General features: G+C 33.4%; 1 protein-coding gene across 2 annotated transcripts in view; it reads right to left on the bottom strand.

The window, feature by feature from the left end:
• Positions 1-343: 343 nt before the first annotated feature.
• The window catches only part of HFM1 (helicase for meiosis 1), a 33,189-nt gene continuing 14,138 nt past the window's right edge, over positions 344-19,394 (bottom strand). The window contains exons 17-40 of one of the 2 annotated variants that reach the window (XM_053985697.1): positions 19,042-19,136; positions 18,225-18,358; positions 17,281-17,328; positions 15,232-15,312; positions 14,521-14,612; positions 13,600-13,706; positions 13,464-13,511; positions 13,178-13,275; positions 12,958-13,089; positions 10,037-10,122; positions 9,047-9,130; positions 7,892-8,049; positions 7,074-7,177; positions 6,265-6,420; positions 5,921-6,016; positions 5,389-5,507; positions 4,491-4,573; positions 4,294-4,400; positions 4,091-4,189; positions 3,569-3,659; positions 3,197-3,302; positions 2,670-2,827; positions 2,310-2,397; positions 344-522 (exon numbers count right to left, since the gene is read on the bottom strand). In XM_053985697.1, coding sequence (XP_053841672.1) covers positions 2,331-2,397; positions 2,670-2,827; positions 3,197-3,302; positions 3,569-3,659; positions 4,091-4,189; positions 4,294-4,400; positions 4,491-4,573; positions 5,389-5,507; positions 5,921-6,016; positions 6,265-6,420; positions 7,074-7,177; positions 7,892-8,049; positions 9,047-9,130; positions 10,037-10,122; positions 12,958-13,089; positions 13,178-13,275; positions 13,464-13,511; positions 13,600-13,706; positions 14,521-14,612; positions 15,232-15,312; positions 17,281-17,328; positions 18,225-18,358; positions 19,042-19,136 — 2,349 coding nt within the window. In that variant the 3' untranslated portion in view covers positions 344-522; positions 2,310-2,330. Of the gene's footprint in view, positions 523-1,444; positions 2,398-2,669; positions 2,828-3,196; positions 3,303-3,568; positions 3,660-4,090; positions 4,190-4,293; positions 4,401-4,490; positions 4,574-5,388; positions 5,508-5,920; positions 6,017-6,264; positions 6,421-7,073; positions 7,178-7,891; positions 8,050-9,046; positions 9,131-10,036; positions 10,123-12,957; positions 13,090-13,177; positions 13,276-13,463; positions 13,512-13,599; positions 13,707-14,520; positions 14,613-15,231; positions 15,313-17,280; positions 17,329-18,224; positions 18,359-19,041; positions 19,137-19,394 lie in introns of those variants that run through there. The other variant, XM_053985696.1, reaches the window with a different exon arrangement.

Below are 19,394 nucleotides of genomic sequence, written 5' to 3'. Positions count from 1 at the left end.
CATTTTCCCACTATTTTTGAAGATTATGGGTTTTGAGTGCATATTGCATTTTCTTCAGGCACAGACCTCAGTTTATATTTTGAAATCAATATGTGTGATAGGACAAGGAAGCATATAAGGAAGTTGAAGTTAAATTAAAAGCAGGTATAAGCATGTATTTTATTATGGAGAATCACACAAGTAAGATAGTAAAATCTGACTTCTCATCACATTGAATTTTCTTTCACTATTCTATTACAGGAAACAGTATTTTTTATAATGTAAATTTTGTAGAATCATCCCCAGACTAAAGTCTGTGGCATCCTGTTGTATCCCCAAAGAATTAATCACACAATCCTATTGATTGAAACTCAAGCCACTCATTTAATGTTTCAACTCTATGTAGAATTAAAATAAGGATCAGTTTAGATTCTAACAATGTTTTTATGTACTTTAGTCTCTATTTTACTCATTGTTAGTAGCTTAGTGAAAATGTCTGATGATATCCTGTTGAATTTGTCGCTTTTAGCATTTGGTCAGCACCTGAAACAAAGCACAGCCATCTTTTATTCACCTTAGGAAAGTTAGATCCTTCCATGGTTAAAGGAATTCAGTGTCTCACATGCACAAGCAAGGCAATATTCAGTGAGCCTGTCTGTGAAATTACAGCACACCAGCTTCTCCATGTCATTCTCATCGCAGGTAATTTGGAGAGCTCCACCAGAGAGCAATCCAGCCCATTAACAATCTGAAATATCTTCTGACAGTGTCTGCCTCTTTCTAGTGACTGGACAGGGAGTCCAGGTAAACTAAGTTTTTCTCTTAATGGGATTCAATTAAACAATTGCAATTACAGCTCTCCACAGCTATGTCAACACTTACCTTCTGGGGCGTGGCCTGGGGTTTTGGTCCCCTGGTCATTAATATGAGACAGCTTTTGAGAAACACCACTGTATCTGCCTGGGAGCCATGTGTTTCCCATGGAAATCAGATGATTGTGATGGGCAGGAGATAAAATCTGCATTCTTAAATGTTACCCTGACACAGAACTGGAAGGTGTACATGACTAGGACTGCTGGGCTAAATTTGGCAGTAATATAGTAATTCTGAGTTACATCAGCTTGGAAGCTTAATTTAAAAAAAATCCAACAAAAAGAGATCTGACATACTAATAACTTTGAGATGTAATAAAATACTTGAGGTGTAGAAAAGTGAATTAAGCTTGGGCCTGCTGGCATTTGCATAGTCAAAAACATATTGAAGGGTGAGGATTGAGGTTGCTTAGATTAGGCCATTCTTTCATCCAGAGAAATAGTTATATTAAGTCAAAAGCATAAGGAAACACTGGAGTCAAGCAAAATGTTATTAGTTGAGAAAATTACAACCTGGTAGTGCAGCAAAACATGGCTGCATTTGGTTGTACCACAAACAATGTTGAAAGAACAGACAGCTAATGTTTCACACGTGATTGTAACATTTTAATTCCTCACATTTTGAATAATTAACAGTAAAAATTAACATTCTCTTGGAATTCAGGCAATATTATATATTCTACTAACTGTTGAACTTGCAAGGTCTGCTATTCAAACTGTAAAGCTACAAAAAAGACATCCAAGTCCAGTGCCTGGTGCCTAAATCTGTATTAGGACACATGAATGTCCATTTTATGACCTTGGCTATGAAACTGAACTGGCAAGAGAGTTTTAAGAGTATTTTTACAGACATTTAACAACTGGTTTGCTGAGAATCTGGAAACATACCTGCTTAAATTGCACTTTTTTATTAACACATTCATAGCACTGTCAAAAGGAATATCTAGAATCTAGGATAATCTATCATTCTATTAGTTCTATTTATAAATCTTATTATTTTACAGAATCAGCACTATGAAAAATTCAGCTTTATAGAAACTGAATGAAAAACCCAAAAAACATTACAAAATTTCCAAGGAAAGAGTCTTTCATTCACGTAAAGATTATTTGAGAAGCAGGACATGTTACTACAAACACTTAATCCTTTACTTTCTCCAATGGGATTTTCTGTTATCTATAAAAGTACCCTCAAATTATGAACTATTCTCCTTTGACACATTTCAAAATTTTTCTTTATAATCCTGAAAACAGCAAGGTAAACAAAAAATACTTTAACACTTGTAACACAAGATATTATTCTTATATTCTATAAATTCTACAACAAAACTGGTGTCTAATTTATTATATATTCTATGCAGCAATCCAGCTATTACTAAAAAGGTATACAACAGAAATCAAATTCTCTTGACTGAAGCCTTCACTGTAAAATTGACTGTAAGTTCTTTCCCCAGCACTTACGATGTATTTTGTTTACATGTTTTACAAAATACCATCAAATATTCCAAGAAAGGGCTTGAGATCATTGGTTTCATCATCAAGAAGAAATCTAAAGAAGATTAAGCAAATAAACAAATTAGGTATAGCCCATCAAAACCTATGGAATCAGGAACACTGTATAGAGTCAAGAGAAACCAAGACAAGCAATATAATTTTAAGTAATGTCTCTTAAGAAAAATTAATTGTTACTATTATTGTGAAAACTGAACTTTTTAGCAATGAATATTAGAAACTAACACATTGCCTAAAAGTCTGTGTTCCATGAAGAACTAAGCAGTGGAACACTGAAGAAACAGAAAAACATATATAAGTTTTTCTTACCTAGGATCTACTTCTTTTTCCTGTTCTTTTGTGAAAATAAAATAATCTTCTTTCCTAGTGAATTTAGAAGAGTCTGAGATTATTTCTGGGATGGAAGAACACTGTACATTTTTTTGCTCTTGCAAAGGACTTGAATGTGTTTTTTCTTGAAAATTGAACTGCAACACAGAAGTTTAAAAGAAAGTATATATGGTTAAACCAATGGAAACTCCCAGATTATTGCAGAATGTAGTACTGGTATTTAATTCATATAATGGTGTTTGACAAGGACCAAGCATGTGATGAATCTAGCTATATACTGGACAGAAAAACAATCAAATTGAGTAAATAGTTTTGAGATCATGCTATATAAAGTAAATTCATATCCTATTTCTTTGTATCAGGAATATCCCGCTGAACACTGAATGATTTGGACAATTTGAAATTCATGATATCCTAACTGATTCATAAGTCAGATATGGCAAATATATTTACACAGTAAGTACTCTAATCACAGAAAAGTATGTTATCAAGATATTTTTACTCACCAAAGTTATATTTCTATTCTGTACAGATAAATTCACTTTTGATGTGCTATTGACCACAGGAACATCTGAGTTCTGACTATTGGTCTCATCTTGTACTGTGCATGAACTGAAAATACCAAGTTGAATAATTTCAGTATTTTTATAGAAGGGAAAAATTATTTGCTTTTCAGTTCTGGATTTTCTACTTATTTCCCTGCACACTTAAATAAGAACCAAATTTAAATAATTCAACAATTCATACCTTTTAAACATTGAAATTTCACTCACTTTTATGTGTGAACAACCTTCTATATATTTAATTACACAGATACATGTGGAATACAGACAATATTTTAAACTGAATAAAATAGTAGTAAATTATCTAAATCTTACTCTTTTGAAATGTTATTTGTGGCTTTGCTTGTTGCATACTGGCAGAGGGGTTGACATTCATCTGGACTTTGAAGGCAGATATTTCCATGTTCTGTGAAAGAATGAAAGTTTTAAAAAGAGCATTGAGAAGTAGCCATAACCCCTTCTAAGTATTTCCACTTTTGTGATAAATAACACTTTGAAAATTATGAAAGCACCTTAACACTTGAAATATTTCTTCTTTGGGTTTTGGGCTAATATAAAGATAAGCAGAGATATACAGTCAGTATACATTATGCAACAATGATTATGCAGTTGCAGGCCATCAAAAAATTTTAATTGTGAGTTTTTCAACTCTTCCTTCTGTATTGGATTTGTCACAATATATGTGACATTCAAGTAGAATAATAAACCTGTCAGTCTAGTCAATTAACCAAAAATTTCAGGTGGTTCTATTCATTGTATACTATAATAATTTATTCTCAAATAATAGCCAGAAGAATAATTTGTAGGAAAGAAAAAGGTTTGTTGAAATAACCTTACCTAATTCTCTACTGGCAAAATTACTGGCAAATACCAATTTCTCATCATCAATATCATCCCAAATGTCATCTCTCAGTTCAAAGTCCACATTCAAAGCATCTGAAAAACAGTATCTGCTTTTATCTGTGGCAGAAAAATATGAAGTATTAAATTAAAGATAAAACCAGTGAACATTGTAATTTTAAACATTAGCAATAACTTACTCTTTCCAAAATTCCAGGATTGCAGTTGCTTCTGAGCTACTTCTAAGGTATTAATATTATCTGCCTGATCCACTGAAGGTGATGAAGATGACAGTTTATTGCTAGACCTATTTAAAAAAAAAATCAGTGACATGTTCATAGAACAACTGCAGAAAGTTGCAAAATAATTTTATTCACAAAACAATTCTTAGTAGTACCTTGGCAAGGCTGGCAATAAAGACTTAGGTGTAAAAAGAAATCGTTTGAGATCCACATTTTCAGCTTGATTTAACATCTGCATCTAAAGAAAACAAAATATTTAAACTTGTAAGATATAAACATAGTAAGAACTATTATTTTTTAACAAGCTTAATGACATCATTAATATTGTAAGTTAGCATAATATTTAAAAGTCATAAAATCTTTCTGATCTCTGTCTATCTAATGCACTCAGTTAAAAAGGTTTGAATTATGTGCTTCTAGTGGAGGTATCCAAGCACCCTGGCAAAGCCAGACTGGTTGACTCTCATCTGTCTTAGCTGTAGGATAAATAATCCTCTACTGCAAACAAACAAGCAAACAAAACTGTGAGGTGGAAATAAAATCCTCCAATACCTCAAATGTCATTCTTACTGCAGAAAGACCTAGTTTAACACTACATTCAGAGGAATAAAGTGCAAGCCATGAAATGTTTCAGAAGTTTCAATCTAATAGGGATGGTTTTCTTAAAAACAAGTGCATCTACTTGACAGTGAAAAAAGGACTCTTAGTAGCATGACTCATAATTAACACAATTTGGTTCGTTCAGGTCATATTTTGCCAAACGAAGTCACCTTCCAACAATGCCTCTGAACCTCACCAACCACACCTATCAAATGCTACAAAAGAAAAAATATAGAGGATGTGCACGGAAGTGCAATGGAAATGCTCCAAAGAACAGTAGAGCCTCTCAAAAGATTCCTGGACCTTTGTACTTCTTTACTTTTTGCACTCCACACAGAAAAGTCAAACTTGAATGTTCATATTCAGCGATAAAATTCTCTCTGCAAATAATGCCTACAAATATGTAACAGATTAAAATAAACCTATGAAATGGCTGACTGCATTCAAGTGAACCTTTAGACGTTTTGCAGGGGGTATAGATGAAACTGAGTTCCTGCTCCTTAAATCAGCTAGGTACAAAGAAAACTTTGTGTCTCCATTCATCTGTGACTTTGGAGGTACTCCAGTTTTACCTGAGAAAATGAAGCAAATTAATCTTTAGATTAGTTATAAGGGATAAATCCTAATTATTTTCAAATTACTTTGAAAAACTTTGCCACTAAGCTTAATATCTTCTGTTGAAATATTCTAAAAGATTTAGCATGCTCTCTACAAGATCTAACACAGTATTTATATAAAGGTATAACAAGCTTGACATTTTTTAAATCATATGCTAAGTACAAAAAGTATTATTAATCATTGTAGTGCCTATAAAAGTGCTAATACCAAAGCTACTTATAATTGCCTTTATGACTGCATCATGACAACTCAGGCCCCATTCTCTTGCTTGTATTGTTTCTGTTAACATAGCCATTGGTATGACGTGAGCTGTTCTAAATTGCATTTCTCTAGAAGTATCAGAAGTAGTAGATTTAATGAAACTCACAGCAGTCATGCCCACACACATCTTTATTTTTACAGCGGTGGTTGCATTTTCTGTTTCCATATTTCTTGTAAGCAATCTCTTGTTTAGATCTGTCTCCTAGACAAATGTAATACAGAAATTCAAACAGTAATATTGAATACCAAACACCCATGATTTTTCTTACTTTCAAAATCATCAAAGAATTGCAGTGTAGTACTTTACAAGTAGAAGCAGCAGAGTTGTATTTTTATTACCTTTGAGAAAGAAACAGCAGGGATAAATAAAGATCTAGTTCCCTAGTGAAAGCGAAATTCAATTTTCTGTTGACTTTAGTATTAGCCAGATACTGTGATCTGACCATTTACCTGTATCTACTTTTGCTGCTGGCAAGCTTTGGGGTGAGCCATAACATATATCAAGAGCAGATTCAGCTTTCAATTTTTGATTTGTAACCACCTTACGTCCCTCTGGTTTTGGTGTTAAGTAGAAGGCTGTATATGCTCTCTGTATATCAAGGCCAACTTGGAAAATAAAAAGACAAAAATATTAAAATTGCTTTAAACTGTTGCTATACTACAATTATCTTCAGTTTTCTAAAGTGTTTAAGCAAGTAAATGTTACTCAAAGATCATGGAAATTTTTAAATATAATTTGCCCTTAAAGCACACTCTTGTATGACCAGATTCTTTAGGATTGAGATTAAAAATCCCAAACATTTTTTAGGATTAAAGACATAGTTACTAGAACAAAATTAGTTACCAAAATGGAGATGAACCATATCCAACACCTCTTTACTACAATGCAAAACCTAATAATTCACAAAGACAGCTCTGCTCAGCATAAATAACCTGTCAGGCTGATAGGGTATCCCTACTGACAGTTAACTTGCTTGATGGAGAAGCACAAAAGAGAATCCTGGTCTGTATCAACAGACCAAATACTGTCTCCTAGTAACAGTTTTGATGCTTCCCAGTTCCTTAATGTGGTAGTAAATTAAATAAACAGATAAGTAATTGTGAGAGGTAGTATGCAATCCAGTAAAATACATGTTATAGAGGGTTGTTTACAGCCCAGCTCACTTTATTATACTTTGGCTTAATACAAAGTGTTTTAGTAATTTGTTCCAAAAATCTTATGCATACTGTTTTTTAATTCAAAGAATATCTTAACCTACCATAATCAGAACTAATTAAATTTATACTAATGTCTTCTGATTTAAGAGCTCTTTTAACTTCAATTTTCTTCATCCAATTTCCAGTTTTCAAGAGCACAGAATCCCTGTAATGCATCAGCAAAGTTGTTAGACAAGGACAATGAAAACATGACTGCACACTATGGTACCTGTAACCAAGTGAAACAGCCTGTATTTGGTCCTAGTTCTTTAGTTTTGCTTGATAATTGGCCAAGAATAACTTTTCAATAATGTACGATTTATGGCCATAAGAAGGCCAGGATCCTGCAGATCAGTTTCAATTTTGCCAAAAGTGCCAGATTACAGCCAGAATTCTCATGAAGGTCAAGCACTTAGAAAAGATTTTGTTCCCCTTTTCCCATTTGCTCCAAGCATCTCTTAGCCAACAGGAGAATTAAAATCCAGCTCTGAGGGGAAAAAAAAGAATTAAAAAAATATAATTGAAGAAATACAGCTTACAGGAATAAGTAACAACTGGTTTATCTATCCTTTTAATAGGTATTTTACTTGTTTTATATTTATGGGAAAATTATTATGACTTTTCCATAATATGACATTGATGTTGAACAGTTATTTACATGTGCTCTCTTCACTGACAAGCACACTGGCATGTTTTGGGGATTTCTGAATCTTGTGCAGCATTTTTAAATGACAACAGTGACTAGAAAATGCTGTAGGATGAAGAATGATTCTGTACTATTAGACATCAGTGGGAAGTATTGAAAATCTGCAAGTCACAGAACAGATGAAAAGCCAACACCATAAAACTATGTGAGGCAAATAACCCTGATCATACATACATAATTTTCTGATTAAAAATGACTTGGTTGTCAGCATCTCCTATGACCAATGTAACATAGTGAAAGTCCGGCGCTGTTCTCTTTGTCTGGAGCTGCTCATAGTTTGTTAATTTGACAGTTACTAAGATTTCTGCCGATGTGTCACTGTACTTGGGAAGCTAGGGAAAATGATACAGAAGACATAACTGCTAAAGCATGCAAAGTAAAATATATGCCCTTCCATAAATTTCTATCTATGGATACAAACACAAAAACTCAACTCAAGCAATTTGAATTTGTGGTACAATTTTATTTGTTCTTCTGAGACACTGATTTTCAGTACTAACTTGGCCATAAGCTGAATATCCTAAGTTTGATTCAGTACTGAGAATCAAGGACAAATGCAAAGAGAAATATGCAAGAATAAGACTTGTTATATAGAAATTATATTTTGGCATCCCAACATTCCTCTATAATATATTTATAACTGTTAAATCTCCATTCTGGGAATTGAATATTGAGTAATACTCATCTGGTATTATGTCAACTCGAACTAATTGTTATACCAATAGAATTTCACACATCTATTGAGCTTTTAACTTCAAATGTGTCTTCATGTCTACCAACTTTAGGGTTACTTTCAAATTTTGCTTTTTAGAAAGCTAGAGTGTCTTTTTCATCCATATAAAGACAAAATGCCTATCAGAACCTCAAAGCTCTTGATTACACATAGAATTGTACCCTTCCTTTGAAAGGGCACCAGCTAGGTTAATGTAATAATTTACTGTTTCTCTATATTCCTAAGTGTGCTGTAGAAAATAAACATGCATCAATACCATTTCAGTAAGCTGTATTTGGATGTTTTGCTATCTCTAGGGTTTGTTTAAATTCAAGATAGAAAAGACCTCTCAGACTCACATATAATGCTAGAATGTGCATATACTGGTATACATCTGTAACATAAAATGCTATCAACGAGATAGGCCAATATATTATGGGGAATGTCTGTTCCAAGGCTCTCCTTTGAGATTTAGGAGTTTCATTCTACCTGCTAAGCTGGAAGGAGGTCACAATATTGTGTGATCTTCTATCCGTGAAGACTCAGAATTGCTTTAAGTCAGTACTTGCTTTTTCATTTAATAATACCAGCATAAAAACAAATATAAAAGAATGTACCTGTTCAATTTCAAGTTCATATTTTGGAAGATGCAAAACAGACTCTTTTATCTGGTTTCCAAAAGGAGGATGTCTGTTTAAAATCTGAAAAGATGTAAATACAAGGAATCAAAGTCACCTGAGTAATTATGTTAGCAACAAAAGCCCCTTTCACTCTTGGTTCTCTACTCTCAGTGATGCCCAGAATAGCAACATTACCAAAAGAAAATCCTAACACTTTTATATGTTGGTACTGCTTCTGTTCAGTTAACAGCCAATCCACTACCAATGACAACTCAGGTTTTATATGAGATGACTCTTCTATGCTATACAAGCTTTAACTAAAACAGAACAAATGACAAGAAAAAACACAAAAGGAGCCAGAAATGAGAAATCAAATTTCCAAAGTCAAAACAAAAAAACCCAAGTAAGACTTGGGTCTGTTATATCTTCCAGAACACTGGAAAAACAGTTTCCACAGAAAAGAAGCCAAAAGCCACAAGTCTTAGGGTAACACTTACCTTTCCTAAAATAAGAAGTGCTTTACAGATGATATAGAAGATTTTTATTCTACTCCTGTCTCAAACTTGCAAGAAATTTGGTATTTTCATAATTAAGATACACTAAGAGAAACTGTAAATACATATTCCCTTTTATATTTTTTCCAACACTCCTAAATAGAGAAGTGTACATTGTCCTTTGTTTCAAATCATGTTCATGATGACACTCTACATATTTAAGCATCTGCTTTCCACAGCCATCCAAATCAGTGAAATCATCATTCACATTAAATTTTCTACAACAAAACATCATACAGATTTTCAAGGAAAACTAGCAGTAGCTACACAGTTTTTAAATTCTACTAGTTAAAATGAATAAATCACCTGAACATCTAAATTTTGCTATGATCATATAGCAAATATATATTAACTATACTGCTTTTCCTGGTAACAGTATTAATCCTCAGTATTTTCCCTATCATATTTATATATGTACAAAATAGTAAGTTACCAATTCAAGCTCCCTTGCATTTATGTCTTCAATTTTTTTAAATGACGTCAGCCCAGCATTTACCATAGCATTTGACAATGATACACCTGTGAAAAACATGTATACAAGTTTTATGCTGTTAAAGGACAATGAATAACTTCAAATTATTCTAACAACTGCATTACAGCAGGTAAACCCAAAGCATAAATAATTTTATGTTGCATTTGATGCAGCTTTCTGCCCAGCAAATCACTAAATTCATTTTCATTTAAGTATTTCAGTATTAATTAATTTCTCCATTAGTAAAGAGAAAAAGAAATGCAACACAAACCAAACATGAAAATATACAATATTTCAATTATGACAACTTTTGCATTTTCTACAGTAGAACAGATTTTAGATGACTTTCTGCAGGAGTCAAGAAATGTGTTCTGTATATATATGATAAAAAAGCATGCCGTGCAGTATTCTTTGTCTCCGAATTTTTTCCCTATTCAAGAAATTATTTAATCATGTTATAGTCATAAAAACCCCAATGTTTTTGAGCAAGTTAATAATGAAATTCACTGAAAAAGAAGTATTTATTATAATCTTCTACAAGTCATTCCAGCATTAGCAAAAAACTTTCCCATGACACGTACGCCACAAGAGCAGAGACTTCCACGTACACTTTTACTTCTCTTCGTGATTCACAGTACTTCCAGTGAGACTTAGAGTTATCACAACATATGAAAAGCCAGTTCACTCACCTGGCATTGCAGCCTGTTATAATAACTGCAATGATTTTAGGTAAAAAATAGTACCAAATAGTTAGAATGAGTATTTGGATCCTTCTCACACAGTTCTGCTAAACAGTGTAAGAAATCTGAAAATTAAGTGGGAAACCTCTTTAGATACTTTTAGGTTGCTTCTTGGAAGACACTACAGAAATCTTATAAGAAAATACTTAACTCAAGAATTTAATAATTAAGAGAAACAGAAGACCCTTTGTATTTTTATGTGTATTTGAACATCTTTTGGGTCTGACTTAGGGAAAACATCTTTTACCATCTTCCTGCTCCTTTGCAGAAGCTCTGCTATCTGAATACTGAAAACTCTCACATATTACTTCTGCTGCTAGAGCTGCTGCCCTGTTTCTTTATAACTGAAGCTCAAGATTAACTCTTTTATCCTAATTTCTAAAATGGTAGAAGGATTTCTGCCAGTGAAGAGAATACCAGATATAAGAAAGACTTTTTCTCTTTATTTTCATCTACACATCTGAGCAACAAAAAGAAAAAAAAAAAAAGGGGGTGGAAATAAAATTGAACAAATAGTAAACATCATAAATCCTGTATGACAACTGATCATTATCCTGTCTGTCAGAACAAGCAAACAGAAATCAAACCTACCATTCAGCAACAAGAGGGAGCATCATTATTGGACAAGAGTTGTAGAAATGCAGTAAGAATTCAGCTGAAATATCAGTCTCAGTAAGGCCAATTGTCAGTCAAAGAACAGTCACTCTTATAATGGAAATACTAACTAATAAGGCATTTTTAAGGTTCAAAAATAGCACACTGAGATAAGAGTTTAAAAATTAAGGATTTTTGAATATGCTACATGGTATCAGCAGATTTCTAGGAACTTTATTCATTTAACTTCAGAAAGAAACAGAAGATGATTAGCAGCCATAGGCAGAGGTTATAAATCACATCACACTACAGGCGTCAATTCAGTGTTTGATTCAGAAAAAGAGTGAACTGTCAAGAATGTTCAAAAGCAGCTTGTGAGGGGAACAAATGACACTTTGGAAGTTAGCAGTTCTTTGTAACATATGCTGCAAGAGCTATGACAGCATAAGAAAAAAGTACCCAAGAAAAGGAAAATTGGACAGAGATGTTTGTATATACACCTCTTATTAAAAAACTAAATGTGACTTTATTCTACTGAATATAGTGTACAGGGAAGGATTTGTCTACACTGCAAGTGCCATATTTATCCCACTCATCCTCACTCCACAGAAATGCTGAACAGGAGGCAGATTCCTCAGATGATTGTGTTGACATTGCCACAGGTGTGGGATAGTGGAAATGTGTTCCCAGCACTGTGCACTGTGCTGTGCACAGGCTAACAAGCCCTGCCCTTGCTTTGAATCCACATGAATGAAGCATTACAGCCTCTGCCCTAGAGCAGGCAAGGCCGTAAGGTACTGTACCCGATGGACCTCTGGCTTTAGCCATTCTGTAATTTCCAGATCTCTGTACTACACTGTTCAGTGCAGAGCTGATGTGTCTCTAAAGAAGAAATAGAGAATGCTGCAGTGAATTTTGAAAGCATGAAGGTATGATAAGACCAGACATCAAAGCAGGAAGATACACTACTACCTCAAACAAGTATGACTACATTTTTATAAAACAGAGGACTCAAAAATTTCTGAACTCCTTTTCAAATAATTATGACAAGCCTGTACTTCCAGCTAGAAGTTCATTCAGTAACAGGATACAGTGAAAGGAAGATCATTATAAACTTTTGATCATCATGTGTATAAGAACCTCATGCATAATAAATTGATTTCTATTTCATGATTCCTATCCTTTTCAATGTGAATTAAAAGGTTTTAATGCATACAAGTAAGAGGACCTACAGCAACAGATGCCTGGAAAGGAAGGCATAGCCTAATCAGGGACAGGCAATCACATCAATGTGGAATATGCCTGGGATACTGAGAGGAACATTAAGGAATAAGAAAAATTCTGAAATATTTTGAAAGCCTTATAAAAATTACTAAACAGCTTGCTTTTGTTATGGCAGATTCTTCTGACAACTGTGGTACTCGATTGTGGCAAATAAGTAATTAGCAGACTAATTATGTACGAAGATACCACGGAAATCAGCAGGCTAATTATGATTTTTGATTCTCTGTCAAGAGTAAACTTTTATAACTTTTAACTAGTACCTACCAATTTTTTCCAATTGTTTAGACACATGAAGTGAATTTTCCCAGAGTCTGCATCTGAAACACTTTGCTAAAATCAAGGAGTTTAATAAAGCAGAGAAGTTGTTCTTAGATGATGCCAGAAAGTCAGATAGCCCTGTAAAAAGAAGATTGACTTATGTTAATAAACTAAAATGTAGCTTATTAGGATATGTACCAAAAAAAAGAATTAAATTTTACCATACATCTAGTAACTCTTAAGCCATTTCTAAATATTCTGCCAGTATCTTGTGTCAAAGTGAAGTCTTGAATAGGAATACATCCCAGCTGAGCCTGAATGAGACTGGAAAAAGAATGGGCTTGTAAACAAAGAACAACATAAAAGTTTTTAATGGGGAAAAAAATTCAGAATAGAAACAACAAAATACAAGATCTGGTCCTCTGCAAAATGACAAAAAAATTAGCAGGGACTTCAACAGCTATAAAATGGCAGTTTTCCAATAAAAAATTAAAAGGCAATATAATATTTACCAGTTTACTTTCATTTCTCTTGTTTTTATCTTCCCCTCCATTGGAAACCTATGCATGAAAACATACATATTTTCTACAATTCATCTTATTTATTGTTAAAAAGGTACTTTCAATTTTCCATGTATTTTTAAAATACCTGATAGTTATTTTGTCTTTGTCTTTATTCAAAGTGTTCAATATTTTCTTTTCATTTGTTCTTAACTTCACATCCACAAATTCTGTGCAGTTGGAGATCATTGTAATCTGTAATAATTAAAGCTTTTTTAGTAATTGTTTTAATTTGCCATTTTTTCTATCACTTCTTCTAACTTTTTTTAAAAAACACTTTAAAAAATTTATTGCCTCAACAGTATGACCATTAAGACACAATCCATCAGTTCTTTTTAATACTGACCAACTTTCTTTCTTCTTCCTATAAAGGCTATTAATGAAAGGGGAAAATTTTTCTTTCAGCTTTTAGATTACTATTTCAGTTGAGGTTATTTAAAATCAACCACACACATTGTGAACACTTTATACAAAGCAAATACAAACAACTTTTTCTGTTATGTATTTCACCTTGCTTTCTTTACACTTTAACAACAAAGACAGTCACAGGAGAACAAGTGTTCCATTTTTTTCACGGCAAATCTGTTTTACCATGGTACTTGTTTGAAAACAAAGTGTCTTGTGATTCAGATAACAACCTGTTACCTGAAAGAGGACAGTTGCCTAAAACAGACAATTCCCTTAAAAAGTAAAACCTGCTCTTGATGCAGCTGGTTTTTGCAAGAAAAAAACCTAGGAAAGCAGAAAACGTTAAGGCTATTAATATATAAACAGAACAGCTTCAACAACTTTGCATTTTCATAAGTAAGGTTAGTGAAGGGAGAAAGAGTGGGAAATCAAAAGACCTCAAAGTACAAGCCTCAAAAATACTCCATATAGAGTTTAGTTAAATGTATTCTCTAAAACTTTATACAAAGCCTGAGCTCTTTAAAATAAATAACCTTATGCTTCTTTTCTTAGACTATTTAAAAACATTTGAACATATGTAATTAAAAAAAAGCCAAATTACCAATTCATTTAGCGTCTCAGTTCCCTTAATTGTGAAAAATTGCTTCACTGTATCAAATGCAATGTAATACCACGCCATTAATCTTCCGGTCTCTGTAAAACAAGAATATACCTTTAAAAAATAAAGATGTCAAGTATATTTCAGTGGCTTAGAGCTTTTTAAGCCACAAAATTAAATTAATTGTCTTATTACAGGCCCCTGTGAGATTTACTCCCACTACTCAGTATGTTACTGCCCCCAGCTGTGATGGGCATTACTGACCCGATCACAGAGTGGAGAAAGAGCCATGTGCCAGTGGCAATGCTCTCCAACAGAGATTAAGTCCCACTAACACACCAGGCAGCAACCTGTGGTTGCTAAGAAGCCAAACACCTCTAGCAGAGGACTGTAGAGAAAAGCAGGAATTGGTAAAACCTGTCCTTCATTGCACTGTGCCACAACCAATTATCCTGCCACAGTGTTCTGCAATCTTCTCATCTGCAACAAATTTTCAGCAACAAGAGAAGATCTATTCATGAAACAAGATTAAGAGAATGAACATCTAGGACTTGGTCAAGAAACTTATCCATATATTCTACTCAAACAATCCCTCAGATTTTACGACATTTATGTACTATTATTAATGGGGCACAAGGGTAGCTGAGATCCTTCATAGTTCACTAATATCTCTACATCACTTCTGAAAATTAGTTTATTTGAAACAAGTGTTACCTGTTGGTTTGAAATTATTTGCTTCATCCATCCTGATCAAATCAAAAGATGATAAATCATTTAAGTTCTTCAGACACAGTTCTGTCAAAAATTTGAAAAATGTTTTCTGCATGTACTAAAAATACCTTATCCATGTACACACCAGAAACATCATCATCAAATTGTATGAACGTATATCCAAGTAATTCCACTGAACTCAAGTAAGGGTTTTGGAATCCTTCTATTAAAGTTGGTGGTTAACTTCCCTCTGGGGAAACTCACTCAAAGATAATTGATACAGGACAAGTCAACTCTTTTTCAGTAAGGCAAAAGTTGCAAAGGAAAATAAACTAGATGCTGGAATGTAGGTTGCCATATTCAAGTTTGAATGACAGATCAGAGAGCCCACAAGCACTTATATACAAGACTTCTGCTACAGAGTTAACACCTAAATGGTTAAAATTTCAAATACACACAAATATTCATGAATCCTTCATTAGAAATTTTTGTACTGTATCGGTTGCATTTGTATTTATTTCACTAAACCCATTGTGTCAGGTATCTGCATAAGAATGACCAAAGTGCTTTTGTTCTCTCTTTTTCAAGACCAAGGCAATATTCAGAATTTAAAAGCCAGTTAGAACAGCACTCAAAGAGACAGTTCTCCTAGCAACCTGAAATCATTCACTTTACACATGAAATCTATGAACACATTATACTCATGACTACAAAATATTTCATGTTGCAGGCAAGAGAAGCTAGTTTTTAACAGCAGAACTTCAAGGAAATATAATCCACACTGAAAAAGCACTAACTGAATTATTCTAGCACTATCTGTACATTTTAAATCATGCCTTCTCCCATAAAGGCTTATTTAGCTAGTATCATGCTTCATTCCCTCTATTCCTTTCAACCTACATGGCAAGAATAGAAAAGTCCTGATGTAAAAGACAGGAAGAGATAGAAAACTACTGAAAGAGGCAAATTTTCCCACTGATAAGTACTCCTCTTTTCACTGTCTTCAAGTGAGAGTCAACATCTCTCACATTTGGGGATTTCAAGTGGTAACAAATATACGGTGCTCCTGAAGACCCTTGAAACCCTTCCACAATGAACAGCCTCATTCCACCAAGCCCAAAATTAATCACAAATGTTTCCTACACAATTATGTAAAAAATGTGTAAGTGAAGTCCAAGTACAAGCTCTACAAATTTCTAGGCATTTTATCTGTCCATGTTTTCATGGACCAAACCCTCCTCCAGATATTTTAGCTCCAAATGGTCTGGTCTGGATAGACATGAGGACTTTCACCAAAGAAAGAAAATTGTATTTGTAGATTTACAGAACTTGACAGCAAGTACTCTTTTATAAATATACTAACATTTAAAGTACCAGAAAACTTACATTAAAACAAAATAACAAAACAAACCACCTGAAGAGTTGTATGCTATTCCTGTATTTAAAGTTAATAGACACCAATTCACAAACTATTTTGTTAGCTCTATTTCTAATGGAATTGCAAATAGCTAAAATGCAGTATTTAAAAAAAAAGGTTAATAACTGCATTTTATTCAAGTCTTAGCAAAAAAAAAAAGCCTCTTAAACCCATACAATTTTAAATTGTTTCTGGACAAGGCAAAGAAGTTTACCTTTTATACCCTTTGTTTTCAAGGCTTAATTTATGAATGGAAGATGACATTTTCTGAAAATAACTTTTTTGAAAGCATAGTAACAGAAATTAATGAAAGCAAGTGAGATCAATCAAAGGAAAATTAGGAAGAATGACAAGCAATCAAAATTAAAGTTTGATTATTTCTGAGCATGTATATGGAAATCAGGTGGGTAAAGACATTTAATGATTTTCCTCTATACAAGAAAAATTTTTCTACCAGTTAAAATGTACCAATAGTATTTCAAAAGCATTAATAACAAAATAAAATTAATAACCCACAGTAAATTACAATTGTTTTGCAAATGGATCGATTGAAATTAATGGATATAGATAATAAATATGGCTGAACATGCCCTAAATTGTAGATTTTTACTGAAAAAGCCTAAGAAGCCCCTTACCTTGTAATTTTGCTTCAATTCCAACTTTATCTAATCCAGATGAAAAACCTTCATGGCAAAGACAAAAGTTGTATTAACCTAGTACTATCATACATGTCATTCCTTAATGTCATTACCCATTAAAACTGATTTGCTGATTTTTAGGAGGCAGACAAATACCCCAAAGTAAAAAACGTGTGAATATTTATTATACTGCAAGCAAGTCAGAAGTCTTACAGGGTGTAACTATTTAAGTATCAGTAAGAGGCTACTAGAACAGATGTGCAAAGGTAAAAGCTGCAGACATTCCCCCATGTAAAATATCAGAGTCCTAAAAGTTTCAGAAATGTCAGTAGAAACTTCGAGGTACAGTTTTCTTATTTTGAAATACAGGAAGCCACCTGAATTGTAGCATCCATTCAAATACTAGATGTGCTATGTTCCGACTATAAATCCTTATAAAAAATTGTCTCCAGCAATTACCCAATGACTTCAAAATCAGGTGTAAATCAAGTGGGCAGGAACATAGATATGGTCAGGGCTGGGGACTGGGATAATGCTCTGGACAAGACAAGCTGAAGACATTGGAATTAAGATAACTAGAATTTTATTCTAGAAAAAACTATGAAATACTAGACTATTCTTTTTCTTAGCAGATTACATATTCAGCAGTGCAAAATACGTTATGGCTGATACTGTATTAATACATGGTCCAGCATATTAAGATAAAAAGAAATGGATCATGAAGCTGTAAATGGCTTCTTCACAGTTTTTAAATGTTATACCATACTGAAACTCCCACTACTTATGTCAAAGAGCAAAATGTTACTGGCCACATTGCACATCTTGTTTTCATCACATTATGAAATAATAGTCCATAAGAAAATGATAGGAACAAGTAATATGGACATAACACATCCTAATGCCATAGGTTAGAAGAATTAAAAAAATAAAACCAAACAAACCATAATGAGTTGGATTTTTTAAGGCTCTAATGTACAAGAATGTTGACCGTATCCATTCCAAAGCTACACTGACATCCGTGACAGTATGCAGCACTATTTCGGCATTTAAGTGTTCAACAAGGTGCTTGTGCAAGCTAGTGCAAAAAAACCAAGAGTTAAGGACATTTACCAATGAGCAATACAAAAAGTGCTAAAATTAGTTTTTGGGAAGAAACAAAATCAAACAAACCCCTCCCCCCAAACCGCCACTGTTCACTGTAATCAGTGAAATTGATAGAATACGGGTAAAGATTATGTAAGTAATCAACAATGTAATTGGTTTATTATGTCATAATGCCTAGCAAGCAAAAATAAACTGCCAACTGTGAAGTTCCACATTACTAGAAAACAAAGTTACATACATTTAAAAATTACAGCACAGACATTCTGTGCTATATATTTCTCATGATAATCTGTTAACAACAAATATAGGTCGAGTATTTTCCACACTCTGTCATCTAGAAATTCAGAGATATGGGCTGCATTCAATTCCTGCTTTTTGTCTTTGCAATAAATACTCTTTCAGTTTCCTCAGTTTTCCAGCAGGAATCTAAAACCATTTTTTTGAGCTTAAGATGTCCTAAAGATTGTTTTGGCCGATAAAACAAGAGAGCACTAACTACTGAATAGCTTGGCTTTATTTTCCTTAATTCTTTCTTGATTTCTTCTAAGCAGACCAAAGAAACAGCCCAAAACCCATGTGAAAAAAAACACATTCTGTAGAAACTATGAAGTTTTGCCACTATCTACAGAGTCTTACAAAAAAATACTTAGTTACCTGCTCTCTATTATATCAGCACCATTTAACATCTGTATGTATCTCTCCCTGGTACTGCAACGAGTCATAATAACTGCTGTAGCAGTAGTGTCAAACTGAAAAATAAAACCCCAAATAAAAGCTGCTCTTTACTTAAAAAAAACCAAACAGTTGAATATGCACCACATACCTTAATCCACTAAAACTCTTTTCTTAAAATCCTGTCTGAAATGGGTATTGTATGCCAGTTTCCTACTCTCTAATCCCCATTCACTACATAACCCAAATGTAATCTTCAGATCTTTTTCCACTGCAAGGTAAAGCAGTAATTTTTGATGGACAATACAAAAGCAAATAGATTTCTTTCTCAACAG

Source organism: Vidua macroura, chromosome 9, assembly GCF_024509145.1.
Source record: "Vidua macroura isolate BioBank_ID:100142 chromosome 9, ASM2450914v1, whole genome shotgun sequence".
NCBI classification, from domain to species: Eukaryota; Metazoa; Chordata; class Aves; order Passeriformes; family Viduidae; genus Vidua; species Vidua macroura.
Note: the sequence above shows the minus strand (reverse complement) of the source record. Positions and strands in the feature narration are given on the sequence as shown.